Source organism: Lithobates pipiens, unplaced genomic scaffold, assembly GCF_037356315.1.
Source record: "Lithobates pipiens isolate NorthernLeopardFrog02 unplaced genomic scaffold, aLitPip1_a1.2 Scaffold_1, whole genome shotgun sequence".
NCBI lineage: Eukaryota > Metazoa > Chordata > Amphibia > Anura > Ranidae > Lithobates > Lithobates pipiens.
Genome location: NW_027507685.1, coordinates 15,924,076 through 15,947,828, shown reverse-complemented (window position 1 = coordinate 15,947,828; position 23,753 = coordinate 15,924,076). Strand labels below are relative to the sequence as shown.

General features: G+C 43.2%; 1 protein-coding gene across 1 annotated transcript; it reads left to right on the top strand.

The window, feature by feature from the left end:
- The first annotated feature begins 75 nt into the window (after positions 1 to 75).
- On the top strand, positions 76 to 23,206 carry IRS4 (insulin receptor substrate 4). Its single transcript, XM_077478968.1, has 2 exons — positions 76 to 3,537; positions 22,406 to 23,206. Exons 1-2 carry the CDS (start codon positions 354 to 356, stop codon positions 22,408 to 22,410), a joined length of 3,189 nt encoding a protein of 1,062 aa, XP_077335094.1. The 5' UTR covers positions 76 to 353; the 3' UTR covers positions 22,411 to 23,206.
- Positions 23,207 to 23,753: the final 547 nt, after the last annotated feature.

Here is a 23,753-nt window from a genome sequence, read left to right as displayed (position 1 = left end):
GCCTCCGTGGTGGGCGGGTCGTGTCTAGGTGACGCAGGCGGGCGGGGTCACGTGTTGTTTTCGCCGTGCCGCTCTCCCTGCCCCCACTCGAGTCTGTCTGTGGTGTATGTGTACGGCGAGGAGAAGAGCCGCCGCTGCTGAGCCGTGCACGCCGGGAGGTGGTGGGGGGGAGAGACGGAGATTCCCGGCGCCTAGACGCAGCGCCATGCGTGTCCTCTGAGCTCCCCTCGCTGGAAGGCGGACGCTGAGTTTCATTCACCGGCAGAGGGGAAGGTAGGACGCCGGCAGGGTTCGTGCATAGCCCGGGAAGCGCAGCAGAGAGGCCAGCCCTCGGGGCTCCTCTCCCCTTCTCCATGGCGGGTGTCCTGAGCTGTGAGGAGGACAGAGCCGGCAGGACAAGCATGAAGCCCGGTCCTCCGTCCCCCTCTGAGGAGGAGAGCGGCTGTGGGCGTCTTCCTCAGGTGCAGGAGGAGAGTGCTGTCACCTGTGAGGAGGACGTGCAGAAGCGGGGCTACCTGAGGAAGCAGAAGCACGGCCACAAGCGTTACTTCGTCCTGAGGGCTCACAGCCACCTGGGTCCGGCCCGGCTGGAGTACTACGACAACGAGAAGAAATTCCGCAGCGGTCTGCAGCGACCCGGACCCCCCAAGAGGGTCATCTTCCTGTCCCAGTGCTTCACCGTCAGCCGGCGGGCCGACGCCAAGAACAAGCACCTGCTGGCCCTCTACACCAAGGACGAGTACTTCGCCATGGTGGCCGACAGCGAGCAGGAGCAGGACTCCTGGTACCAGGCCCTCAGCCAGCTCATCAACGAGAACAAGAAGTCCTGCCTGGCCGAGGACGACGAGCTGGAGGAGGAGAGCTACGGCGGCTTCCGGGCAGGTAACGTCTTCAAGGAGGTCTGGCAGGTCAACGTCAAACCGCGAGGCCTGGGCCAGAGCAAGAACCTGTCCGGGGTCTACCGCCTCTGCCTGTCCAACAAGGCGGTGCACCTGGTCAAGCTCAACTCGGACGTGGCCTGCGTCCACCTGCTGCTCATGAACATCCGCCGCTGCGGCCACTCGGAGAACTACTTCTTCATCGAGGTGGGCCGCTCCTCCTCCACCGGGGCCGGCGAGCTGTGGATGCAGGTGGACGACTGCGTGGTGGCCCAGAACATGCACGAGACTTTCCTGGAGACCATGAAAGCCCTGAAGGCGTACTCCGAGTTCAGGCCGAGGAGCAAGAGCCAGTCCTCCGGCACCAACCCCATCTCCTTCATCACCACCAGACGCTACTTGGGCAACCTGCCACCCAGCCAGACCGGCCTGCAGAGAAGGTCAAGGACTGAAAGCATCGCTGGCACTCCTCCAACGTCCAAGAGCAACTCGTACCGCTTTAGGACCTCCAGCGAGGGCGAAGGTACCATGACCAGGCCGTTCAGGTCAGTGACTGGCAGTCTGATCCACTTAAATACGGCACGGATAAATCTGAATAAGCAAGAAGGTACTGGAAGATATGTCAGGGCACCTTTTAATTCTGGCTACCATTCCAGATCAGCCTCCCTACCAGTTTCCCATTTTCCTTCAGCTACAAGCCCAATAAACGTGTGTTCGAGCAGTGGCCCCGGGTCTGTATCTGATTCCCTGACCAGACCCTCCAGCTCTTCTGTGTGTGGCTCCCCTAGCGATGGTGGCTTTATTTCATCCGATGAGTATGGCTCAAGTCCTGGAGACCTCAGGTACTTTCGCGTGAGGAGTAATACTCCGGACTCGTTGGGTAACACGCCACCCATACAAGAAGAAAACACCCTCAGTGATTACATGTCAATGAGCACGAAAAGCCACCCGGCTGGTCAGGATGATTACATGGAAGCCGAGAAATGTTTTAGAAAAAGAACTTACTCCCTGACTAAGCCCACCCATGTCACCTTACAACAAAAGTCCCATGCTGCTGCTTCTTTTGATGAAAACTCCGAAGAGAAACAGTTTGCCTACTCTGAATCACCAAAGTTAAAAGACAGCGATCACCCTGAGGATTATAGTAATGGCCTCATTGATTCTATTTGTAACCAAAGTGGGAGTAAAGCCGAGGATGATGGCTACATGCCAATGATGCCTTCAGTTTCATACAATGACTATTTGCCAATGGCACCCAAAAGTGTTTCTGTACCAAAAGAAATCATTTCCAGGTGCCCGTCTCAGGTGGATTCAAAGGGGTATATGATGATGTTTCCAGCTGCCAGTTCACCTGTCAGAAATACATTAACGGGAAATGCCCCTAAAGGTAGCCAAGAGAAAGTCACCAATGGTGAGTACATGGACATGTCCTATGGAAGCACCTCAAAACAGACTATTGACTCGAATTTAAATAACTCCAGAGGGTTCGGTTCTTATTTTTCTTTACCCAGAAGCTTTAAAAGTTCTTCAAAACATTGCAATGATCATAGTGAGTATGTTCCTATGTCTTCTCCGGGAACGTTACTGCAAATGGGTGAGGAAAATGTAAGTGAAGTGTGTAAGAATGGGGTTGCAAATGGGATGTCAAAGACTGATTTGAAATCTTCCAGTGACATATTAAATCATCAAGTTAGGGCAACAAGGCCAACTAAACTTACTCTTGCTATGAGAGGGAGCAATACAATACCGAGAATGTTTGACCATTCTACTTCAGCTGAGCCAACCAGCCCCGGTGAATATATCAATATTGACTTCAGTGATAAAGCGAGTAGTACTCCCTATTCTCTGTCTGCAGAAGGCTCACCATCTTCCTTGGGCTCAAGTTGTGATCATAGACAGTCCCCCTTGTCTGATTACATGAGTGTAGACATTGATGTGCAATCTCCGAAAGCCACAGCTGATTTTTCTAACTCTCTAACAGACATTTCTGCCTATGCATGTCCTGGTATTTCCAGAGTTCAGCCCAGTGCAGAATATGCCAAGGTCCCATGCGGTACGGCTTGTGTCACTACTACAAATAATAGGAATGATGATTACACAGCAATGACATTTAGTAGGGCAATGACTCCATCGAGACCTTTTCCTGATGAACCTGAAAATGGTACAAAGTTAGAAAGCCCATCGTCTATTGTAAATCGGCTGTGTATTGGGGATATGTCATCGTTTAAAAGTGGCTTCCCCCCTGTCCTCAACCCTAACACAGAACCTGTAGCTGGTCCTAAAGTTATCCGTGTTGATCCACAGGGAAGACGGAGGCACAGCTCTGAAACTTTCTCCTCTGCCAGCACAGTGACAACAACTTCCTCTTGCTTTACTGAAAGTAGCAAAAGGCATAGTTCTGCCTCTTTTGACAACGTTTGGCTGAAGCCCGATGAAAACAGTTGTGATCAAGAGAAAAAAATGTCTAAAAACTGCTCTACAGGTTTTCAGCATGGTCTGAACTACATAGCTCTGAGTATGCATGATAGTAGTGTATGCGAGCCTGTCTCCCCAGTTTGCAGTCAGCACCAGAATGGAAGCAGAAATTTGGAAACGGGAGCTTATGTCAGCATCGACTTCTCCAGGCCTGACTGCCTGAAGTGTTCTGCCTTCAGAAAAGGTTTGTAAATGCTAATCTTGCCCCCCCCAAAATATTTCAGTACAAGTTGATTACTTTGGCATAACGGATCCATGTTTAGCATGCTGTATCTGATCAACTGCTGTCCTATTTGAACAAAAGTTTTGTAAACTATAATGGCTTAGCTTTATCACCGACTTCATGCTGGGTATAGCAACTTCTGCTACTGGTGAAGTGGCATGCCTATCCTTTCCTGTATGTTAACTTTGTGCAGCAAACCAAATTTGATCATATAAATTGCTGTAAAGTAACAAGTTGTTGGGCAAATTACAAGGCTGACATTGCATTTAATGCAGCTGGATTAGATTGGTTGTGTAACTTGCCTGTTTTTTTTTTTTTGTTTTTTTTTGTGTGAAGGCCTCCTCTGGTGTGTGTGTGTGTGTGTGTGTTTGCTTTTCTTTAGGCAGCTTTAAAATGCTGTGACCATATCTGCTGCTTAAGCATGTTTGGTTATAAATGCACACATGACTAAATTCATCTTGATTAGGCACCACATTTGCCTTGTTAATAGAAATACCATTTAGAAGAAAGGGAAAAAAAAAATGTAATTTAAGGCTCCATGCACACTGAAGCTCAAAAAAGCTTTTTCTGGACGCCAGATTGCTGGCAGAAAACGCTGGTTGAAAAACTTGCTTTTAACAGCGTTTTGTACTAGCGTTTATGAGCGTTTTCAATAAAAATACACAGAGGACACTCCAAAAATCCCACAGTACATTCCAAACTCCCACAATGCATTGAAAAAAATAGAATGCCAAACGCTAATTAACGCGCGTCTATGAGCATTTATCAGCATTTGTCATTTTTTGGCGGTGAAAAACGGCACTTTGAACGCGAATTTCTGGCGTTCAGAAAAAAGCCCATTAACTCCACTGCTCATTAAAGCTGAAAAACGTCCATGTGTGCATGGACACATAGGCTAACATAGAGTGGAGTTTATGGGCTTTTAAAAAAAAAAAAACACGCCCAAACTCCAATAAACTGCAGTTTATGAGCTCCAGTGTGCATGGAGCCTTAAGGTACGCTAGGCTTGACTCCTCTTTGAATTTTCTGCACATGTTAAAATGCACATATTTTAGGACTGCAGATTTAGTTAAAATTCCCCACACATACATTTTTGAGAAAGCAATGACCATGGAGAATAAAATGGTGGTAGTCGTCAGTTTTTCATGTCGCATAATATCGGTGAAAAGTACACTAAAGTAATTTTACTGCATGGAAACAAGACCTTTACCCATTTTCTAGTAAAATATAAAATGTGGTTACGTCAAACAAATTCATCTTAACACCTTACCTCCCAGCCTATGGTACACTGACAGCTGGGTGGGAGCACTGTTGTTCTGGGAGGACATCATATAATGTCCTCCCAAAACGCACCCCTCGCAGGGCAATGCAGCTGTGCGATCTGTCAGTGGACACAGCCAATGATTAATCGCTGTACCGGGCCGCTGCCAGTACCATGTGATCACTGTGACCAGTCGCAGCAGATCGCAGGACAATTCTAAACAATGGATGGCTTTATTTCATGCCAACCATTGTATACTTTTGTGTTTCCAACTGAGAAGTGATCACGTGGTACAGACAGGGCCAATCACAGCCCATCTGTACCATGTGATTAGCTTTGGCCACTCATAGCTAATCAGACACCGAATAAACCAGTTTCAGTAAAAATGGTTGCTTATACCAATGTTTCGCAACTCCAGTCCTTAGTACCCCCAACAGGTCATGTTTTCAGACTTTTCATTTTGCACAGGTGATTTTATCAGTTTAACTGCCTTTTGTAATTACCATAGCTGTTTCATCTGAGGGAAATCCTGAAAACGTGACCTGTTGGGGGCACTTGAGGACTGGAGTTGAGAAACATTGGCTTATACCAATGAAATTCATTGGTATAAGGAATGCTGATGTGTTGGGGGGGGGGGGGGGGGGGAGATAAATAAAAAAGATACATATATTCCTGATCACTTCCCCAGAGTAGTAGTGTTACTGCCACACCAGTTATATGATAACGCTGTACTGGTAACAATATGCAAAAAAAAAAATGAAAATTGTGATTTTATTTTTTATATATATTTTTTTTTGTCTTAATTTTTTGAATAATTGTGACGAAAAATTACAACTTCAAAAAAAACTGTCCATGCAGTCTACTAAGTACCTTGGACTGTACTTTCCCAAAAAGAGGTCATTTGGGGGTATTTGTACTGTCCTGGCATTTTCAGGCATCAAGAAATGATAGGCCGTCAGTAAATCGGATTGCGCAAAAAAAAAAAAAAATTATATATATATATATATATATATATATATATATATATATATATATATATATATATATATATATATATATATATATATATAAATTTTCCTGCAGGCGGTTGCACTAGTTAGTGTGCCTTTTCTCAATCAGACTAACTATGTATAATATACAGTGATTTGGGTTATTTTCACCAAAGAGATGTAGGAGAATACATTTTGAATTAAATTTTACGAAGAAAGATTTATTTGCAAAAATGTTATAACCAAAACTAAGTCGTGTGGGGGGGGGGTTTTGGTCTTATTTTATTTTTTTCATTTAGCTAAACCTAAAAAAAATCCCAGTGGTGATATAAATACCAGCAAGAGAGCTCTATTTGCGTGTATTTAAAAAAAAAAAAAAAAAAAAAAAAATCTTAAGGGTACAATGTTGCATGACCGAGCAGTTATTTGAAGCAGAAAATTGGCCTGGGCAGGAAGGGGGTAAATGTGCCTGGTATTGAAGTAGATAAACATGTCAAGCTTTAAAACTGCATGTACTTCTCAATGGTGACAAATGTCTGTACGCAAAATTGTCCCATGGGGGTCATGGTATTCTGACAACGCCACCCAGCGCTGTTAATGCATTGATCAGTGGCTGCAGCTGCTGATCGATGTTGTTTTTATTTTTTTCACATGTCCCACACTCCCGGCTGGAGCTATGTGTCCAAAAACACAGCGCCTGGCAAGCTGTGCCCCTTGCTCCCTCCTCCCAGACAGCTAAAGGGTACAATCTCTCCCATTATCTCACTCTCTCCTACAAACTAGTATGGGGAGCAGCACAGATGGTAGAGCGCCCAATGGTGGTGACCACGGACATTAGGTAAGTGTTTTGGGGGGGGGGGGTGATGCATTGGGACATTTCATCTTAGTGTTGTAAAAAATGCGTAGGATTTTTGGCACTGCTTTTTAAAGAGAGTTCTGCCTGGGGAAGAAAAATTTGAAGTCAGCAGATACAAATACTGTAGCTGCTGACTTCAATATTGGGACACTACCTGTGTAGGGAGCCTGCGATTGTCGGCACCCCAGCAAATTATTATTTATTTTTTTTTTTATGTAGACTCCCGGGTGCTGCCATTCCTGGTAAGGGAAATCCTACTGCGAAGCATGCTGTGCTTTCTAATTGGCCCGGGGGAAAGAGGAGGGGGGGGCCCATCTAATTGGGGGGGGGGGGGGCACCAAAAGGTGCCACACGTGGCACTGGAGGAGGGAGGAAGCAGATCAGTGGAAGTTCCACTTTAACCCTTTTTCTTTCAGCCTGAGATTTTATCTGGAATGGCGGTTGTTGCTTATCGACCCCCCCCCCCCCCCCCCCCCCCCGACCAAACACACTGCACACTCAGAAAATGGGAGACGGTGTGTAAGGTCAGGCAGTTGGCAGGTCTGCAACTCTCAAGACTTCACGTGATCTCTGTCATTCTGTTTTTGAAGCGGAACTCCAGGCAAACGGTACAATGAAATCTATGTTTGGAAACTTTTTATACCTGCAAAGGATTGCCATTTCCATTCATACTCTCCAAATGTATCCAGGCCTGCCATACAGCACAGCAAGGGGCTGACTAAAAATTGTGCGTTTCTCGCTCTCTACCCTTGCTTATGCGCTTTTGTCTTTCCCATTGTGTGTAATAAAAAATCTCCCCCCCCCCCCCTTTTTCTGCACTTGCCCATGTCTGAATCATAAAGCAGAACTCCTCCTCAAAAAATACTAATGAATAGACTATTAAAAGATAAAGTATTTTGTATAGTATTAGGTTGCAGGGCCGGTTCACAAGGGAATGACATAATCCCTCAGGTTCTGGTTTTGACAGCCAATTCATTTGAGCTGCAAAAAACTCACTGAAACGTGCAAGAACTGCTTTTGCAGATTGCACCACATCAAACCGTACACTACTGCAGTACCATGTGGTCAGTGTCTGTAAACGTGCAGCATTTGAGATGCATGTGGGGTGCCAGTAACAATTAATTGGCACCTGTGTGTCTTGTGAGGGTAGTGAATACCTATGGAACACACCTTTCTGCATTGTGTTCAGGTGTGAACGGACCCTCAATCCAGAGATTTCCTATGCAGTGCTATTTTATACTTTTCTGCAGCTAGATCAGCCTGATTGTCAGCATCACATTTACAAAATCATACAATAAAGCTGTATTTAACCCCCAAATTTATTTTGCACTTTACAATTCTTAGATGTGACTGCATTACCCTTTTCTTTTTTTTTTTTTTTTGCCCTTTTATTTTACCTGGTGATCTGGCCAGTAATTAAAGCGGGAGTCCACCGGGACTCCGCGTTTTATATAAAAAAAAAAAAAAAAAAAAAAAAAAGCCAGCAGCTACAAATACTGCAGCTGCTGACTTTTTAAAATAGTTCCACTTACCTGTCAAGCGCGCCCGCGATGTCGGCACCCGAAGCCGATCTCTAGATCGTCTGTAAGTGCTGCCGCCGCCATCTTGGGTATTGGGAATCAGGAAATGGAGCCTTTCGGCTTCATTTCCCGGTTCCCTACTGCGCATGCGCGAATCGCGCTGCGCAATAAGGACGGTCCCGCTGCCTCTGGGATCTGTGTGTTTCCCAGCAGGCAGCGGGGCACTTGCGGAAAGGGGCGGGCACTTGCGGAAAGGGGCGTAATCTACTCCCCTTTCCGCAGAGAGCTATCCCGGAAGTGGGTGCAGAATACCTGTACTGTACAGGTATCTGCACCCCCCTCCCCCCTGAAAGGTGCCAATTGTGGCGCCGGAGGGGGGGAGGGTTCCGATGAGCGGAGGTCCACTTTAGGGTGGACCTCCGCTTTAACTTCCTGTCTTATGGTGTCTCTATTCTGGATAAAGTAGTAAAGCAGACACCTTTTGGACAGCAACATTATCAGTCTTTGGGGATTGTTGTGTTAGGCCCTTTCACACCAGCAGACCGAGCAGGTGGTCCGCCCGTCCATTTTTCAGGCGAACCCAATCGGACCACCCATTGTTCTCTATGAAGCTGCAGATGTCAACAGACATATCCAGACTGCTAAAAATTGCAGATGGGGGGGGGGGGGGATACCTTTTTTGCCATCTGTTGATCGGATGGAAACAGATGCCCCATAGAGAACAGTGGGCTGTGCAGAGCGGACATGTACCTGTCTTCCGCCTGCTTGGACAGATTCTACTTTGTGTGAAAGGGGCCTAGCAGACTAGCAGATTTTGAAGGACTTGACTAACGTAGTTATGTGCAGTTGCAGCAAACATAATTTTATTTTTATTTTATTTTTTTCTTAAACGATTCGAGGTGTGGTGTGGTTTTGTTTTTTGATGGACACCGCGTCGGTCCCGAGGAGCTGCGGCAGGAGTTTCTAGGCGAGGCTCCGCCTAGTTCGCGCCGTCCGGCCTCATGGACTAGGCCAAAGCCGCGGCCTTGCCTAAAAACTCCTGCCCACAGGTGTCAATTCGCTGAAATTTTGAATCGCTTTTGACCTCTCAACTCGATTCAAATAGATTTCCCTCCAGCCCTACCTCTAAGTGCTACTTTTGGACAGCTTGTTCTGTTAGAGGAAGTTGGAAAAAAAAACACCACTGCCCGGATCACCAGGTGAAAATTAAAAGAAAAGGGCCTAAAAAAGAGAAGAGGTTTAATATGTGCTCTTTGTCCTTTTTAGTAAGTGATGCTTTAAACCTTCTTCCATTTATTTTAAATTTTTTCAGTTCTCTTTGCCTCCTGTAGGGAAAAATCCTGTTTTACCAAGTACAGTAGCTCAAGTTGAAATTTGACAGATCAAAGTGAATTAGTTGAAGTAGAGAATCTTCCCTCTCACTCTTGTTCCTTCACTGCAAGTTGTAAAAAGGCTGCTTGCACTGGAATACAAACCTTTCTTCTACTGGCTAAACGCTACATTTTTTTTTTATTTTTTTTTTTTTTTGTCGTTTAACGATGGAATGGAAAAAGCCCAGCAAGCATATACATTTATGATAGCAAAGAAAATATTAATGACTCTTTCACACATGGCAGTACACCTTACATGGGTCAGTGCTTTGTGGTGTCATTCATTTAACTGTGTATTGTGTTTAAGTGATGCCTGGTGCCTATAACAAGTGTCTTGTAATACACTCCTATCTGGGTATGAACTTGTAAAGGCAAATGTGCGCATTTTCTTGTGTGCCGAAAATACTGGTGTATTTTGAGCTGTAAGGCCATATGCCTGCATATTCGTCAGTAGGTCTGTGTTTGGCCTTTATTGTTATGTAACACAGTGAATATAATTTCATGCTGTGGCTTATTTTTTTTATTTTTTTTGGATCAACAGAAATCAACTTTTTTTAATATCAGTTTAACCACTTGCCTACCGTGCACTTTCACCCCCTTCCTGCCCAGGCCAATTTTGAGCTTTCAGTGCTGTCGCACTTTGAATGTAACCATGTGAATTTTTTTTTTTTTTTTTTCTGCTCACAAATAGTGCTTTATTTTGGTGGTATTTAATCACTGCTGGGTTTTTGTTTTGTTTTTCTTGCAAAAAAAAAAGTTTTTCTTAGTTTCTGTCACACTGTCAGTGTGGAGCAATGAAAGCCGATTACCAGCATCTCCCTGTTTTACATGTGACCGGCTGTGATTGTACATAGTTATGGTTAACCACTTCAATATCGGACACTTTCCACCCTTCCTGCCCAAGCCAATTTTCAGCTTGCAGTACTGTCCCTTTTTAAATGACAAATGCACGGTCATGCTACACTGTACCCAAACAAGATTTTTAGCATTTTGTTCCCACAAACAGAGCTTTCTTTTGGTGGTATTTGATCACCTTCTGCGTGGTTTAAGCAAAAAAATTACTGAAAATTTTGTAAATAAGTACATTTTCTCCTTCACTGACAGGCGCTGATGAGGCTGCACTAATTGGCATTCCTGGTGGCATCCCTGGTGGTTCAGTGTGGGCATCCTGGGAGGGGGGGGGGGGGGCGCTGCGTTGTCTGCTGCCAGTTGTCTCTTTACTCACGCCTGTCAGATACGATTGAGGAAAAGATACACTGCTTTTCTTGTTTACACTGTGATCAGTCGTGATTGGGCACGGCTGATCACACGGTAATGTTGCGGTGTGTCCAACGTCATATGACTGAATTGCTGTCATTCTGCTATAGGCCGGGCAGGAAGGAGTGTAAAACAGCCATGGCCACAAGTCGTTACGGATATCGGTGTCGCATTGTGTCCTAGCAACACAGCGTGGCCGCTCTGGGACGACATCATCCCAGAACGAGAGCCGCACCCGCCCCTCTGTCATTTGACGGTGGGCAGGTGGCAAGCAGTTAACTTTGAAAAGGTACCTGCAATGCTTTGATGCAACTTTTATCCAGAGAGTAAAGTTGGAGCTAAGTTGTACTCCAAAGTCGCACTCTAGCCTTGGGCTACGTTTTCACTAGTGCGACTCCAAAGCTGTGCGATTTAAGTGTGTTGATCCAACTTTACACTCTGGATCAAAGGTCGCATCAAAGTAGTACAGGCATCTTTACAATGTCAATAGATGGGAACATTTGCCATTGAAACCAATGGGCTGTGACTTGTCATGCGACTTTGTGTTCAAAGTTGCAATGCAAGTCACACTAGTAGAAACTGAGCCTTGAACTCCTCTATATTACAGTTTCTAACAAATGGAACTTACTCCCAAAGCCTGACCCCCTCCTCTCCTTCTCTCAGGAGAGACTTCTGGGCAAAAACGAGGCTGTGAAGACAGGAGAAGATCTGTGAAGGAGGGGGTGGGGGTGGGCAGGTCTAGGCATTTATGTGTGTGTATATATGTGTGTGTATATATGTGTGTGTGTATGTGTGTGTGTATGTGTGTATGTATGTATGTATGTGTATATATATATATATATGTATGTGTATGTGTATGTGTGTATATATATATATATATATATATATATATATATATATATATATATATATATATATATATATATATATATATATATATATATATATATAATCTCGGCAGAAGGGCTTATACAGGCAAACTAACATACCTGTATGTTGCCCTTTAAGAATCTGGTGGCGCACCAGCGGCAAGCTCCGTGAGTTGGGTCGCGGGTCCCGCGGACTCTGTTGCGGGGATACCCACGATCGTTTCACGGAGAGGAAGAACGGGGAGATTCTAAGGTAAACAAGCATTTCCCCATTCTGCCTAGTGACAGAGTCGCTGATCTCTGCTCCCTATCATCGGGAGCAGAGATCAGTGAAGTGCCACACGTAGCCACGCCCCCCCACAGTTAGAATCACTCCCCAGGACATGAGTAACCCATACACTGCCCCTCCAGTGGTTAACCCCTTCACTGCCAGTGTCATTTACACAGGAATCAGTGCATTTGTATAGCACTGATTGCTGTATAAATGGCAATGGTCCCAAAAATGTCTGTGTCCGCCATAATGTCGCAGTCGCTATAAAAATCACTGATCACCGCCATTCCTAGTAAAAAAATTTTTATGAAAATGTCATAAAGCTATCCCCTATTTTGTAAACGCTATAACTTTTGCGCAAACCAATCAATAAACGCTTTATTGCGTTTTTTTTTTTAAACAAAAATATTTAGAAGAATACGTATTTGCCTAAACTGAGGGAAAAAAAAGTTTTTTTCTTATTTTTGGAGATATTTATTATAGCAAAATGTAAATAAAAATGCTTTTTTTTTTGTCTATAGCGCAAAAAATAAAAACCGCAGGGGTGATAAAAAGGACATACATTTTGTTTGGGAGCCACGTCGTGCGACAGCACAATTGTCAGTTAAAGTGACACAGTGCCGAATCGCAGAAAAAGTGCTCTGGTCTTTGGCCAGCAAAATGGTCCGGGGCTGAAGTGGTTAAGGTTTTTGCCAACAGACCAAAACACTTTGGTATAAGCACATTTTGGTCTTGCCATACCATAGAAGCCATTTCTAGCTACCTTCAGATTCTTCTAGAGGCCTTTGACTAACTGTAGCTGAGATGTCATGTGAGCTTAAAGTGGACCTTGCACCTCCCTTAAGAAAAGAATTCCTATTGTGGCTGTTATCACAGTTGCGACATTGGGCTGCATAAACCTATTTACAAGGCCGGTGATACCTGTATTGTCCTCTTCACACCCACCATTCTTGTGCCACAGGTTCTGTAATATGACATTATCTCTTCTTCTTTTTTTTATTTTATTTTTTTATTTTTTTTTATTCTTCATTGAAAGCCAGCTGTGTGTTCCTGGTGCTCAGTCAGCGCCCTGATAATGTGGTGCCAGGTCGTGCGCAGATGGAGACATGGCACAGTGTAAATCTGCTGACTTGTTGCCATGGTGTTTGAGCGAGATATCGTGAGATTTCACAGAAATTGCAACTGCAGCCTTCTGGTATATGTAAGCTAGGTATTCAGGGAGGCAACAGGAGGGAGAAGTTCACAAAAGTGGAAGGAATTTTCTACAGAACAATCCAAAAATGTTATTCGTAATTGATAAACTTAACACTGTCAGATCGGGGGCTCTTGTGGTAGATAATGATATACATTACAATTAAAAGAAGAAACCATATATATAAAAAACACTAAGTGATTTGACACATTTACACCATAGACCTGTGTATGTAAGCAGTCATTACCTAACATATAAAGTGTCCCATGAAAAATGTTCGTTGTGTGGTTGCTGCCCTGATCTCGCTTCAGCACTTTGAGTCCAAGTCAAAAGTCCTCACCCTGTTTCTTTGTGCCAGGAGAGGTTTAGCAAGACGAGAGGTTCACTAGGACAGTCCTTATTTCTTTCATAACTGGTTCCTTGAATGTAAATTTAACCACTTGCTTACTGGGCACTTAAACCCCCCCCCCCCCCTCCTGCCCAAACCAATTATCAGCTTTCAGCGCTGTCACACTTTTTTTGAATGACAATTACTCAGTCATTTTTATCCCCTTCCCTTCTTTTTATCAAATATCGGGGATGGAGTCTTGTGTACTGGATGGTCACGGCTCATATAAAGTCCCACTTGTTCTCGCTTTTATTTTCATTTTTTCTAAAATTACTCAGTCATGTAATACTGTACCCAAACGATCTTTTTGTCATACAAATAGAGCTTTCTTTTAGTGGTGTTTTGATAACTTTATTTTTTTTTGTGCTATAAATGAAAAGACCAAAAATTTTGAAGAAAAAACCCATTTTTCTTTTGTTTCTGTGATAAAAAATTTGCAAATGATTAATTTTTTCTTCATAAATTTTGGCCACAATTTATACTGCTGCATATCTTTGGTAAAAATAACCCAAATTAGTGGATATTATGTGGTCTTTGTGAAAGTTAGTCTACAAGCTGTGGTGCAAATCATAAAAAAATTGACCACCTCTGATGTGACGGCCTGTCTAATTTTTGTGACCCTAGCAAGCCAGGAAAGTAGATAACCCCCCCCCCCCCAAATGACCCCTTTTTTTTTTTTAAAGTAGACATTCCAAGGTATTTGGTAAGATGCATGGAGGTTTTTGATGATTTTTTTTTTTTTTTTCCCACAATTCTTTGAAAAATTAAGATATTATTTTTTTCTTTTTCCCCCCCACAAAATTGTCATTGTAATAGGTTATTTCTCCCACATGGCATGTGTATACATCAAATTATGCCCCAAAATATATTCTGCTACTCTTCCTGAGTATTACGATATCACATCACATGTGTGGGACTTTTTCACAGCCTGGCCACAGAGAGGCCCAACATGCAGGGAGCGCCATCACGTGTTCTAGGAGCATAAATTACACATCTAACTTGTTGATTACATATTACACTTTTGAAGGCCCTGGAGAACCAGGACAATGACACGTGACACTGATGTGACACTGATGTGGCACTGATGACAGATGGCACGTGACACTGATGTGGCACTGACATGTGACACAGATGGCACTTATATGTGGCACTGATGACAGATGGCAAGTGACACTGACAGATGGCACTGATGAAACATCACATGGATAACAGGTGGCACTGTAGGCACTTTGTTGTGAGATTTTTCCCTCCCTGCTGCACCGTTTGCTCTCCCTCCTCACACGCTGTCTCTGTGTGAGAGAGAGCTGGAGATGAGATGATCTCATATGTTTACATATGAGATCATCCCTCATTGGAAGCTTCGATCGTGTGCTAAATGGCTGCTGTGATTGGCTATTTAGCACGATCTGTGATTGGCTGTGCCCAAGGGCCACGGCCAACACAGAATCTCCCCAATGCCCGCGGCGCACATTGGGGAAGTAAACAGGTGGACGTCCAGGGACGCCCTCCCGGCAATTGGCGTCTGCGCTGTAGACGTCTTTCGTCTATAGCGTGGGAGCAAAGTGTTTAAATCAATTTTAGTATCTTTTTTTTTTTTTTTTTTTTTATTTCCTATTACAAGGAATATCAACATCACTTGTAACAGAAAAAAATGTGATCCAAAAGACCTCAGATCTCCCATTTTACACTTAAATGCGAAAAAAAAAATTCCCCTTTAGGACCATTGGGTGCAAATGACGTTTTGAGGTCACTTCCACCATCTAATAGTATGGAGCCGAGTGGGGGTCATCTTTCCCTAGCTTGGCTCCAGGCTCTTGAGGGGAGAGGACCCGATCATCTGTCACTACCGGTGGCTCAGTTAAAGCAGCAGAGATGACCGTGGCGGGAGGGGGTGCACCTCTCCCGCCCCTTATAAAAGTGATCTTGCAGTGAATCTGCCACAGAGACCACTTTTATCTGAAAGCGGACCACCCGCTGTTGAAGAGGATACTGGGGTTATGGCAGCTAGCTGCTGCCATAGCAACGGTATTCCATTTCAAACAGCTGACGTACAAAGATGGCGGGCAGTCCGCAAGTGGTAAGAGGAGGTAAACCCTTGATTAAAAATAAAAAAATTGAAAAAATAAAGTGGATGTAAACCCGAAATTTTTTTATATATTTTTTTTTTCTTTGTCTGGCACAATATAGAGTTATGGATTTCAGATCAGCTGTGCCCAGTTTTGCCACAAAGAGTTAGGGCCGGTTCACACAGCGAGGCGCGGCGAGGCGTCTCCGACTTGCCTCGCCGCGACCTGCGGGGACCTCAGCGGCGAATTGCAGAGGACTTCTGTATAGAAGTCAATGCAAGTCGCCCCCGAAGTCGCCCCGAAGTAGTACAGGAACCTTTTTTCTGAGTCGGAGCGACTCGAGTCGCTCCTCTCAGAACGGTTCCATTGTACAGAACGGGGGCGACTTGCGGGAGCGAGGCGAGGCGAGCCGTGTCGCCTCGCATCGCCTCGCTGTGTGAACCGGCCCTTAATCCAGCTCTGAGCAATCCTCATATCATTTTTTTTTTTTTTTCAGTGAAATAAAACGGACAAACTGTAAAATCTTTGTCAGTTCTTCCCCCTTGCTGTGATTGAGAGGTGATTTACATATCTCGTGCACTAGCCTAAGACATGCATTATTTTTGAATTCCCATTTCTGCCAGAATGCGCAGGGGAGGAGGAAGGAACAGGTCCGGTGCCAATATTTCTGGTTCCACATTTAGCCACATACTTCGCACTGCAGGGATGCTGTGGGATTTGAGTTGCGTTTCCCCCTGTTGGCGGGGCCTGTCTGGTCACATGAGGTTTGTGGTTTTCTCACTGCACACCTGTGGTGAGCATATTGAGCATGAGTTCAGGCTGACTCAATAGGATTCTTTTTTTTTTTCCCTTGTCATGGCAGGCCAAGAGCTCTGATCCGGGGATTAAAAAAAATACCCTTCATGTAAAGCAAAATTACCTGAAGGCTGGAAAAAGATACTATGTCAAGCATGCATTGACTCTTCTTTAGTGAAGAAAGTCTTCTTCCACATACATCGATTTGATTGCATCAGTCAAAAAGGAACTGGATGCCACCGTTCAATCCTTTCGATCTTCGCATGCAAATCCATCTCTAAGTCAGCCGTCCACCTCACAATCCTCTCAGAGCTCACTTTTAGTCCTGGCAGTGGAGGCAGGAGTAGGTCCTCACCACTGGGAAGGGCATTCCCCCTCACATTCTAAGGAAGAGCCGCACGAGGAGGAGAACGAGGTGGAAAATGCACCTTCTAAATATAAATTGTCTTTGGAGCAAGTAACTAGCTACTAAAGGGCAATTTATGCTACCTTGGGCCTAGAGGAAGAGTGAAAAGAATTGTCTTTGCATGACAGGCTTTATGCAGGACTCATACATACAGCCCAAAAATCATACTTTTCCAGTCCACGTGGTAATTACTGAGATAATTAAGAAAGAGAGCCTTTCTTCCCAAGGGCCCATAAAAGGAGGTTCCCATTCGATGAAGACCCAGTGGCACTTTGGAACAAAGTTCCAAATCTCGATGCAGCCTTTTCTCAGGTTAGACTGATCTGGCATTTGAGGACATGGGGATTTTAAAGGATACCATGGATAAAAAGAAGCAGCAGTGGCAACTACTTGTGTCTCTAGGAATATGGAATATTGGGTGAAATCAGCTTAAAGAACATATCTGATTCCCCCAAGCAAGAAATTCTTGATTCCTTTACGACTTTGTCAGCAGCTGTAGCTTATGTTTCAGACACATCAGCAGATGTTATTAGGATGACCGCAAAAGCCGCAGCCCTAACTAACTTAGTCAGAAGGGCGCTGTTTTTAAAAACCTGCCGGGAGATATGGCATCCAAAAACAAGACTTATTATTCTGTCAAGAACTGAATCCAAATCAGGGCCGAACTGCAGATAAAAAAAAAAAAAAAGTCCTTTCCTGTCGAGTAGAAATGGCCAGTCAAATGTTTTTTTTCGTCCTCAAAGGGATCTGGAACAAAGTAAAAAAAAACTCAAGAGAAAGAGAAATTGGTCAGGGCAGAGGGGAAAAGGCAAAGAAATGTCCTTTTCCATCCTCCTGCGTCAACCAACAAAACTCAATGACAGCCTTTTACAAGTGGGAGGAAGGCTTAAAAATGTTCTCCCTTATTGGACAAGCATGACGGAAAACCAGTATATTCTGAGCATGCTGTCCCAAGGTTACAACCCCCCCCCCCCCCCCCCCCCCCCCCCAGTAAGGTACTCTATAACAAGCCTACCGAGAGATGCAGCAAAGGCCCTAGCTATGAGGAACCTGTTGAAGGATCTGAGGCAGCTAATTTCTGATAAAAGAAAAAAAGAAGAAAAAAAAACAACCCGGAGGTTTTCAATTAATCCTCAACTTAAAATCACTAAACAGATCAGTCCTATACAAAAGGTTTTGTATGGACTCTATCTTCACAGTCAGAAACCTATTGACCAAGGAGTGCTTCATGGCATCGATCGATCGACCTTCGGGATGCCTATCTGCACATCCCTATAGCCCCTCAGTCTCAGATTCCTAAGGATGAAGATAAACCTGGGGAACGAGGTTCTACATCTGTAGTTCAAGGCCCTTCCCTTCGGCCTTTCTTCTGCCCTGTGAATATTTAACAAGGGTGAAGGCAGAAGCCCTCACACCTCTTCGCCAACAACGGGTCGCAGTAATCTTGTACCTGGATGACCTACTCTTCTTTGACCCTTCCAGGGAGAAATTGTTAGACCTGGGCAAGGACCTTCAGTCATTTAGAAACCTTGGGTTGGATTGTGAATGTTCAGAAGTCAAACTTCAATCCGGCTCTACAAGTACAATTTCTGGGGTACCAAATAAGCTCAGTGGAGCAAAGGAATTTTCCTTCCAGAAGAGAAAAAAAAAAATCAAAATCCAAAATATCATAGCTATGCTACAGACAAATCAGAAAATGACAGAAGGGTTTTGTCTGCCCTAGGAACTTTAACCTTGACTATGCCAGCCATTCAATGGGCAAGGCTACATTTCAGACCTCTTCAGAGTTTCCTCCTAAAGGCATGGAACCATAGGACAGAATCTCTGGACACAAAGGTAGAAAAATCAGGAATTTCTGTCAAAAGGCCTACTATGGTCATTCTCAATGGAAAAAGTGGTAACAGCGGATGCCAGCGTGTGGTGGACCACTTGGATCAGAACTTGGCACAGGGAGAATGGTCCCGGACCAAGGCAAAAAGGTCCTCAAATCGGAGGAACTAAGGGCAGTCGCCTTGGCATTGGATGCCTTCTCTCCAATCCTCTCTCCAATCCTCCAAGGTTTCCATGTCCAGATTCTATCAGACAACTCCACTTCCATAGCCTACCTGAACAAGCAGGGAGGCACAAGAAGCAAAACGCTTCAGTTGCTGGCATCAAAGATCCTAGAGTGGGCGGATAATCATTTGTTGTCCTTATCTGCAGCCCACCTCAAGGGCACAGTAAAAGTAGTGGCAGATTTTCTGAGCAGGAGACTGATTCAGGAGGCAGAATAGAGCTTGAATCCAGAAGTTTTTTTGCAAAGGTCACCAGGGCCTGGGGCCATCCACAGGTGGACCTGTTTGTGGCAGAAGAAATTTCACAGTTGCTGCTTTTCTTTTCCATTCAAAGAAACCGTTCACAGGGGATAGATGCCATGGCACATCCTTGGAACTTTCATCTAGGTTATGCCTTTCCTCCATTAGTATTGAGAAAAATACAATAGGAAAAGGTGTCCATAATCCTGATTACTCCATTCTGGCCAAAAAGAGGTTGGTTCACCACCGTTCTGCAGATGGCAGTCAAACCATTTTTGGCAGCTACCTATCTGATAAGATTTAATTCTGCAGGGTCCAATACATCACCCGGATTTGGCCAGACTAAGCCTGACCGCCTGGTATCTGAGATGCAGTTAAGGGACAAAGATCTGTCAGTACCCTTAGTAACCACTTTACTTTCCAATAGAAAAAAGTAACTAGAAACATTTACACTAAATAATGGAACGTCCACAACTCCTGGTGTCATTCGACAAATGGAACTGTAAAAAATTTGGTGTCAGTATTGGAATTCCCACAAAATTGTGCAGGCAAAGGCCTTGCAGTCAGCACACTTAACTTTCAAGTGGCCACATTGGGAGTTTTTCTGGAGAGACCAATCACTTCTGAGACCTTGGTCACAAGACTTTATTTTTTTTTTTTTTTTTTTTAAGGCACTTACTAGATCTAAACCAGCTCCAGCTAAGCATTTTCCCAAATGGGATCCATCAGTGGTCCTACAAGCGGTCACAAAGGAACCTTTTGAACCATTCCATTACAAGCAGTATCTCTAAGAAAGCTAACCTTTTTAAGACTTTATTTCTAGTTACAATCACGTTGGCAAGGAGAACTAAAGAACCTTTCTTGTCTATCTAAACAGATAGGGTTATACTTATACCGGATCCGTTTTTTTTATTTTTTTTTTAACAAAAGTAGCGTCCGTTCACAGCAGGTCGCAGGAGATCATCCTACCAACCTTTTGCTCAAACCCTTCGGGGGGGGGGAGCCTATTCCACAATTTGGATGTAAGAAGAACTCTATTACATTACCTTGAAGCAAGAAGGATTTTACGTTGGACTCCTTACAGACTGGATCTTCTGTCAGCAAATTATCAGGCTTTTGGCAGGTCCTGCAGGCTGTGGTTCCCCCCCCCCCCCCAGTTGGTAAGTCATTTATCCTCTCAGGTGCTGTCCTGAAAGACGTTAAGGGAAAATTCAAGTTAGGCTTACCAGTAACTTGTTTTCCAGGAGTCTTTCAGGACGGCAACAACCCGGCCTTATTGTTTGTTTGATTTTATGCTGTGACTAACCATATTCTGATTATGTGTTCCAGCTCAGACCGGAGGTTCACTACTACTACCACTACTTCTACTACTGGCAACATGTGGGAAGGCGCCTCCTTTTAAAATTTGGTGTAGGTGTGTTTCCTGACAAGTGGGAGGAGCCACTCTCTCAGGTGCTGTCCTGAAAGACTTGGGCCCCTTTCACACGGGACGGATCAGTAATGATCTGCCCCGTGATGATCCACTTGCTCAGCGGGGATCGCTCAGTTTTCCCCGCTGAGCCGGCTGATAACAGGGCGATCCCGGCACCTCTATGGGGGATCGGATGAACACGGACCGTCTGTCCTTGCTCATCCGATCCGCTCTGCAGACGGATAGAAAAATAGGATTTTCCTCTGTCTGCAGAATCGGACAATAGCGGAGGTGGACGATATTGGGTGTCTGCGGATGTTCATCCGCAGACACCCGCTATCCCATAGGAATGCATGTATGTCCGTATTTCATCCGCAAACGGATGGATGAAATACGGACATAATGTCCGCATGTGTGAAAGGGGCCTTACTGGTAACTTAAAAGTGGTCAGCCTTCGCGCCGCTAAGTGGTAATAAGTGACTAAAGTGGAAAAAAATCCAAAATCAGATATAATGAAACACAGATGCTGTGAAAAAGAGCCTGAGTGAAATCCTTTGGATTTCCTGATGGCTATTATTTATTATTTATGAATGAAATAAGAGAATCCTGGAGTTTGTTTGATTTGCTTATTCACTTCGTTTAAAGGTGAGAGTTCTGGGAGCCTTGAGTAGCGGACATTTTATTATTGTTCTATCATTAAACCTTTTTTCCATTTTTTTATATATTTTTTATATATTTTTATGCGTGCTGTTTTTTGGACTATATTTTTTTTCACGGCATTGTATGTATGCACATATTTATATTATTTTGAATTTGTGTATTTTATTTGAGTGGCACGATTTGCGCAGGACCCACCCCTTTATATTTCTTACTGGTAACTTGTTTTCCAGGAGTCTAACTTGAATTTTCAAAACCCATCACACTGCTTTAATGTTTAACTATAACAGCAGCGGTGTTCTGCCGGATCAGCAAACCTGTGAGATCAGCACGCTTGCCGCTGCTTTTTAAATTGCACATAAAAATAAGACGGATGTCAAAATGCTGTATTTCACTATATATATGGTAAAAATAAGTGCGGGGTGTACCAAGATGGCCGTGATGTAACGTTACAAAATCTGACAGGTCGCCTAATCTGACGAAACCCTACCAGAGCCCAGTTTAACAGGCTGCTGATCACATGATCTGTTTACATCTAGTAAACACATTTTGTTGAAATGGATCTGCTTATGTGAGGATGAATCCAGAATATGCCTTTTTTTCTTTTTCATAAAGTCTTTAGCAATATTCAGCTTTCTGGAATGACTCTTATGATTCAGGATATAATAATCCTAGCAGGAACTTGCAATGATTTATTTTAAAGTTGGAAGCAGTCATCCTGCTCTATAATTTTACTACTTGATAAATTACTAACCTAGAGCAAGCATATATGCACATGCTTGTTTTATGTCCATAACTATATGGTAAAACCAGTATCAAGATGACCGTCCCAGACCTTGGTACTTGTGGCTCCCATATTATTTCCCGCTATGACTTTTATGAAATATAAATATATGTGTGTGTATTGCAATATTTTGTAAATTTAAATGATAGTTTTAAATCGTGAACATTAAACCAAAGCAGAAAAAAAAGAAACAAACATATATTTTACTTTTCTACAGCTTTCACAGTGATTTTTTTTTTTTTTTACCCCCCCCCCCCTCCCAAATGTATATGCCTAATAAAAAAAATATAATATATATATATATTTATTATTATTATTTTTTTTTTTTTATTTTTTTTATATCCAGCATTACTATTAAGCAATGCAAGATCTGTGAGCATTTCATTTTGTACAGTTGCATTGTTCAGCATTAATTGACTTTATTTGTATTTTATTTTCCACAGACTGAGTGCATTACCATGGAAACCATAGAGAAGACTGTGTCACCCCAGCCTCTTTGCTGTAAAAACAGAATGAGGTGACTTGGGAAGACGGAATACAGAGAGATAATGTGTGAAGCCGTGTTGAATTTCAAATGGACGCATACTTGCTTTCCCACACAGATTAAATGTACAGCAATTTAAAGCTTATATTGATGTGTTGGCAAAGGAAGCTTATTTTTTTTTTTTTTTTTTTTTTTTTCAGCATACTTTATTTTTGTGAGGAAAAAGATGGCATATTTTGCAAATTGCATATGGGAGATTGCTGTGTTTTTCAGGAAGTGGCTCTGACTTGTGAAATGGTTCAGAACTGGCTTCCATAACGCTCTTGTGCCATTTTACTTCCTGGACCTGCCCCTCGAGTATTTTCACAATGTGCTACTGTAGCACCTAGGAGAGTGTAACACTATGCTTTAAGAATGTTTTCTAAAGTATAGCCAATTTCAGTTTATCTATATATTGGTTCTAATTTTTGGGTACAGATGAAACTACTATATATGTAAAATTAAGAGGTATTTTGAGATTTTTCTTTCCCAAAGGTCTACTTACTTTACATGATCTATAATATGAAAAGATGTCTCATTCAATGAACAAAGATACATTTTCTATGGAACATGAAGTTGTGTGTGGGGTTCCCCCCCCCTTTTGAAAACCATTTTTGTGAATCCTGTGCATTTTTTTTCCCCCTGCATCATTTACTTTATGCATTGGAAGTATCTGATTTCCCTCAGGTGCACATTTTTTTTGTATATTTTTTTTTTTTTTTTTTTTTCTTATGAGAAGATTATACATTTTTTTTTTTTTTTTGCCTTTTGCCATCTCAGTCAGTTACTTTATTTTTGGCAAAAAAAAAAAAAAGATTATACATTTTATTTAACAGTAAGCAAAAGATGCAGTATTAATTCTATCGGTGAAATGTTAGTCTCTGTAACGAATGTAGGGGTGGCTTCCATGTTAATTCCCTAAATCCCTCTTTTTACAAAGACATAAACTTTGGTTCCCTGTGGAAGACAATGTGTGCTATAAATGACACTATTGGCAGTACAGCATAAAAAAAAAAAAAAAAAAATATCTAACCAGACACTAATGAATACTGTTACTCCTAAATGATGGGTACTCTGCCTTTTTAAGGATGAGTATTGTATGATGTTGGTGATTGGTACACTTGTTTTAATTAGTAGCCCCCCCCTCCCAAATGTGTGTTGCTGTGCTTATACTCTTCTATTAAAGTTTGATTTGGTCTCTGTGAACAATGTATGCTGGAACACAAAGCTGCCCAGTAATTTGTACACCATTTTAAAAGAGAACCAGT

Excerpts from the sequence above, each read along its gene's own strand:
- IRS4 (XM_077478968.1), top strand. The coding sequence starts at position 354 with ATGGCGGGTGTCCTGAGCTGTGAGGAGGACAGAGCCGGCAGGACAAGC.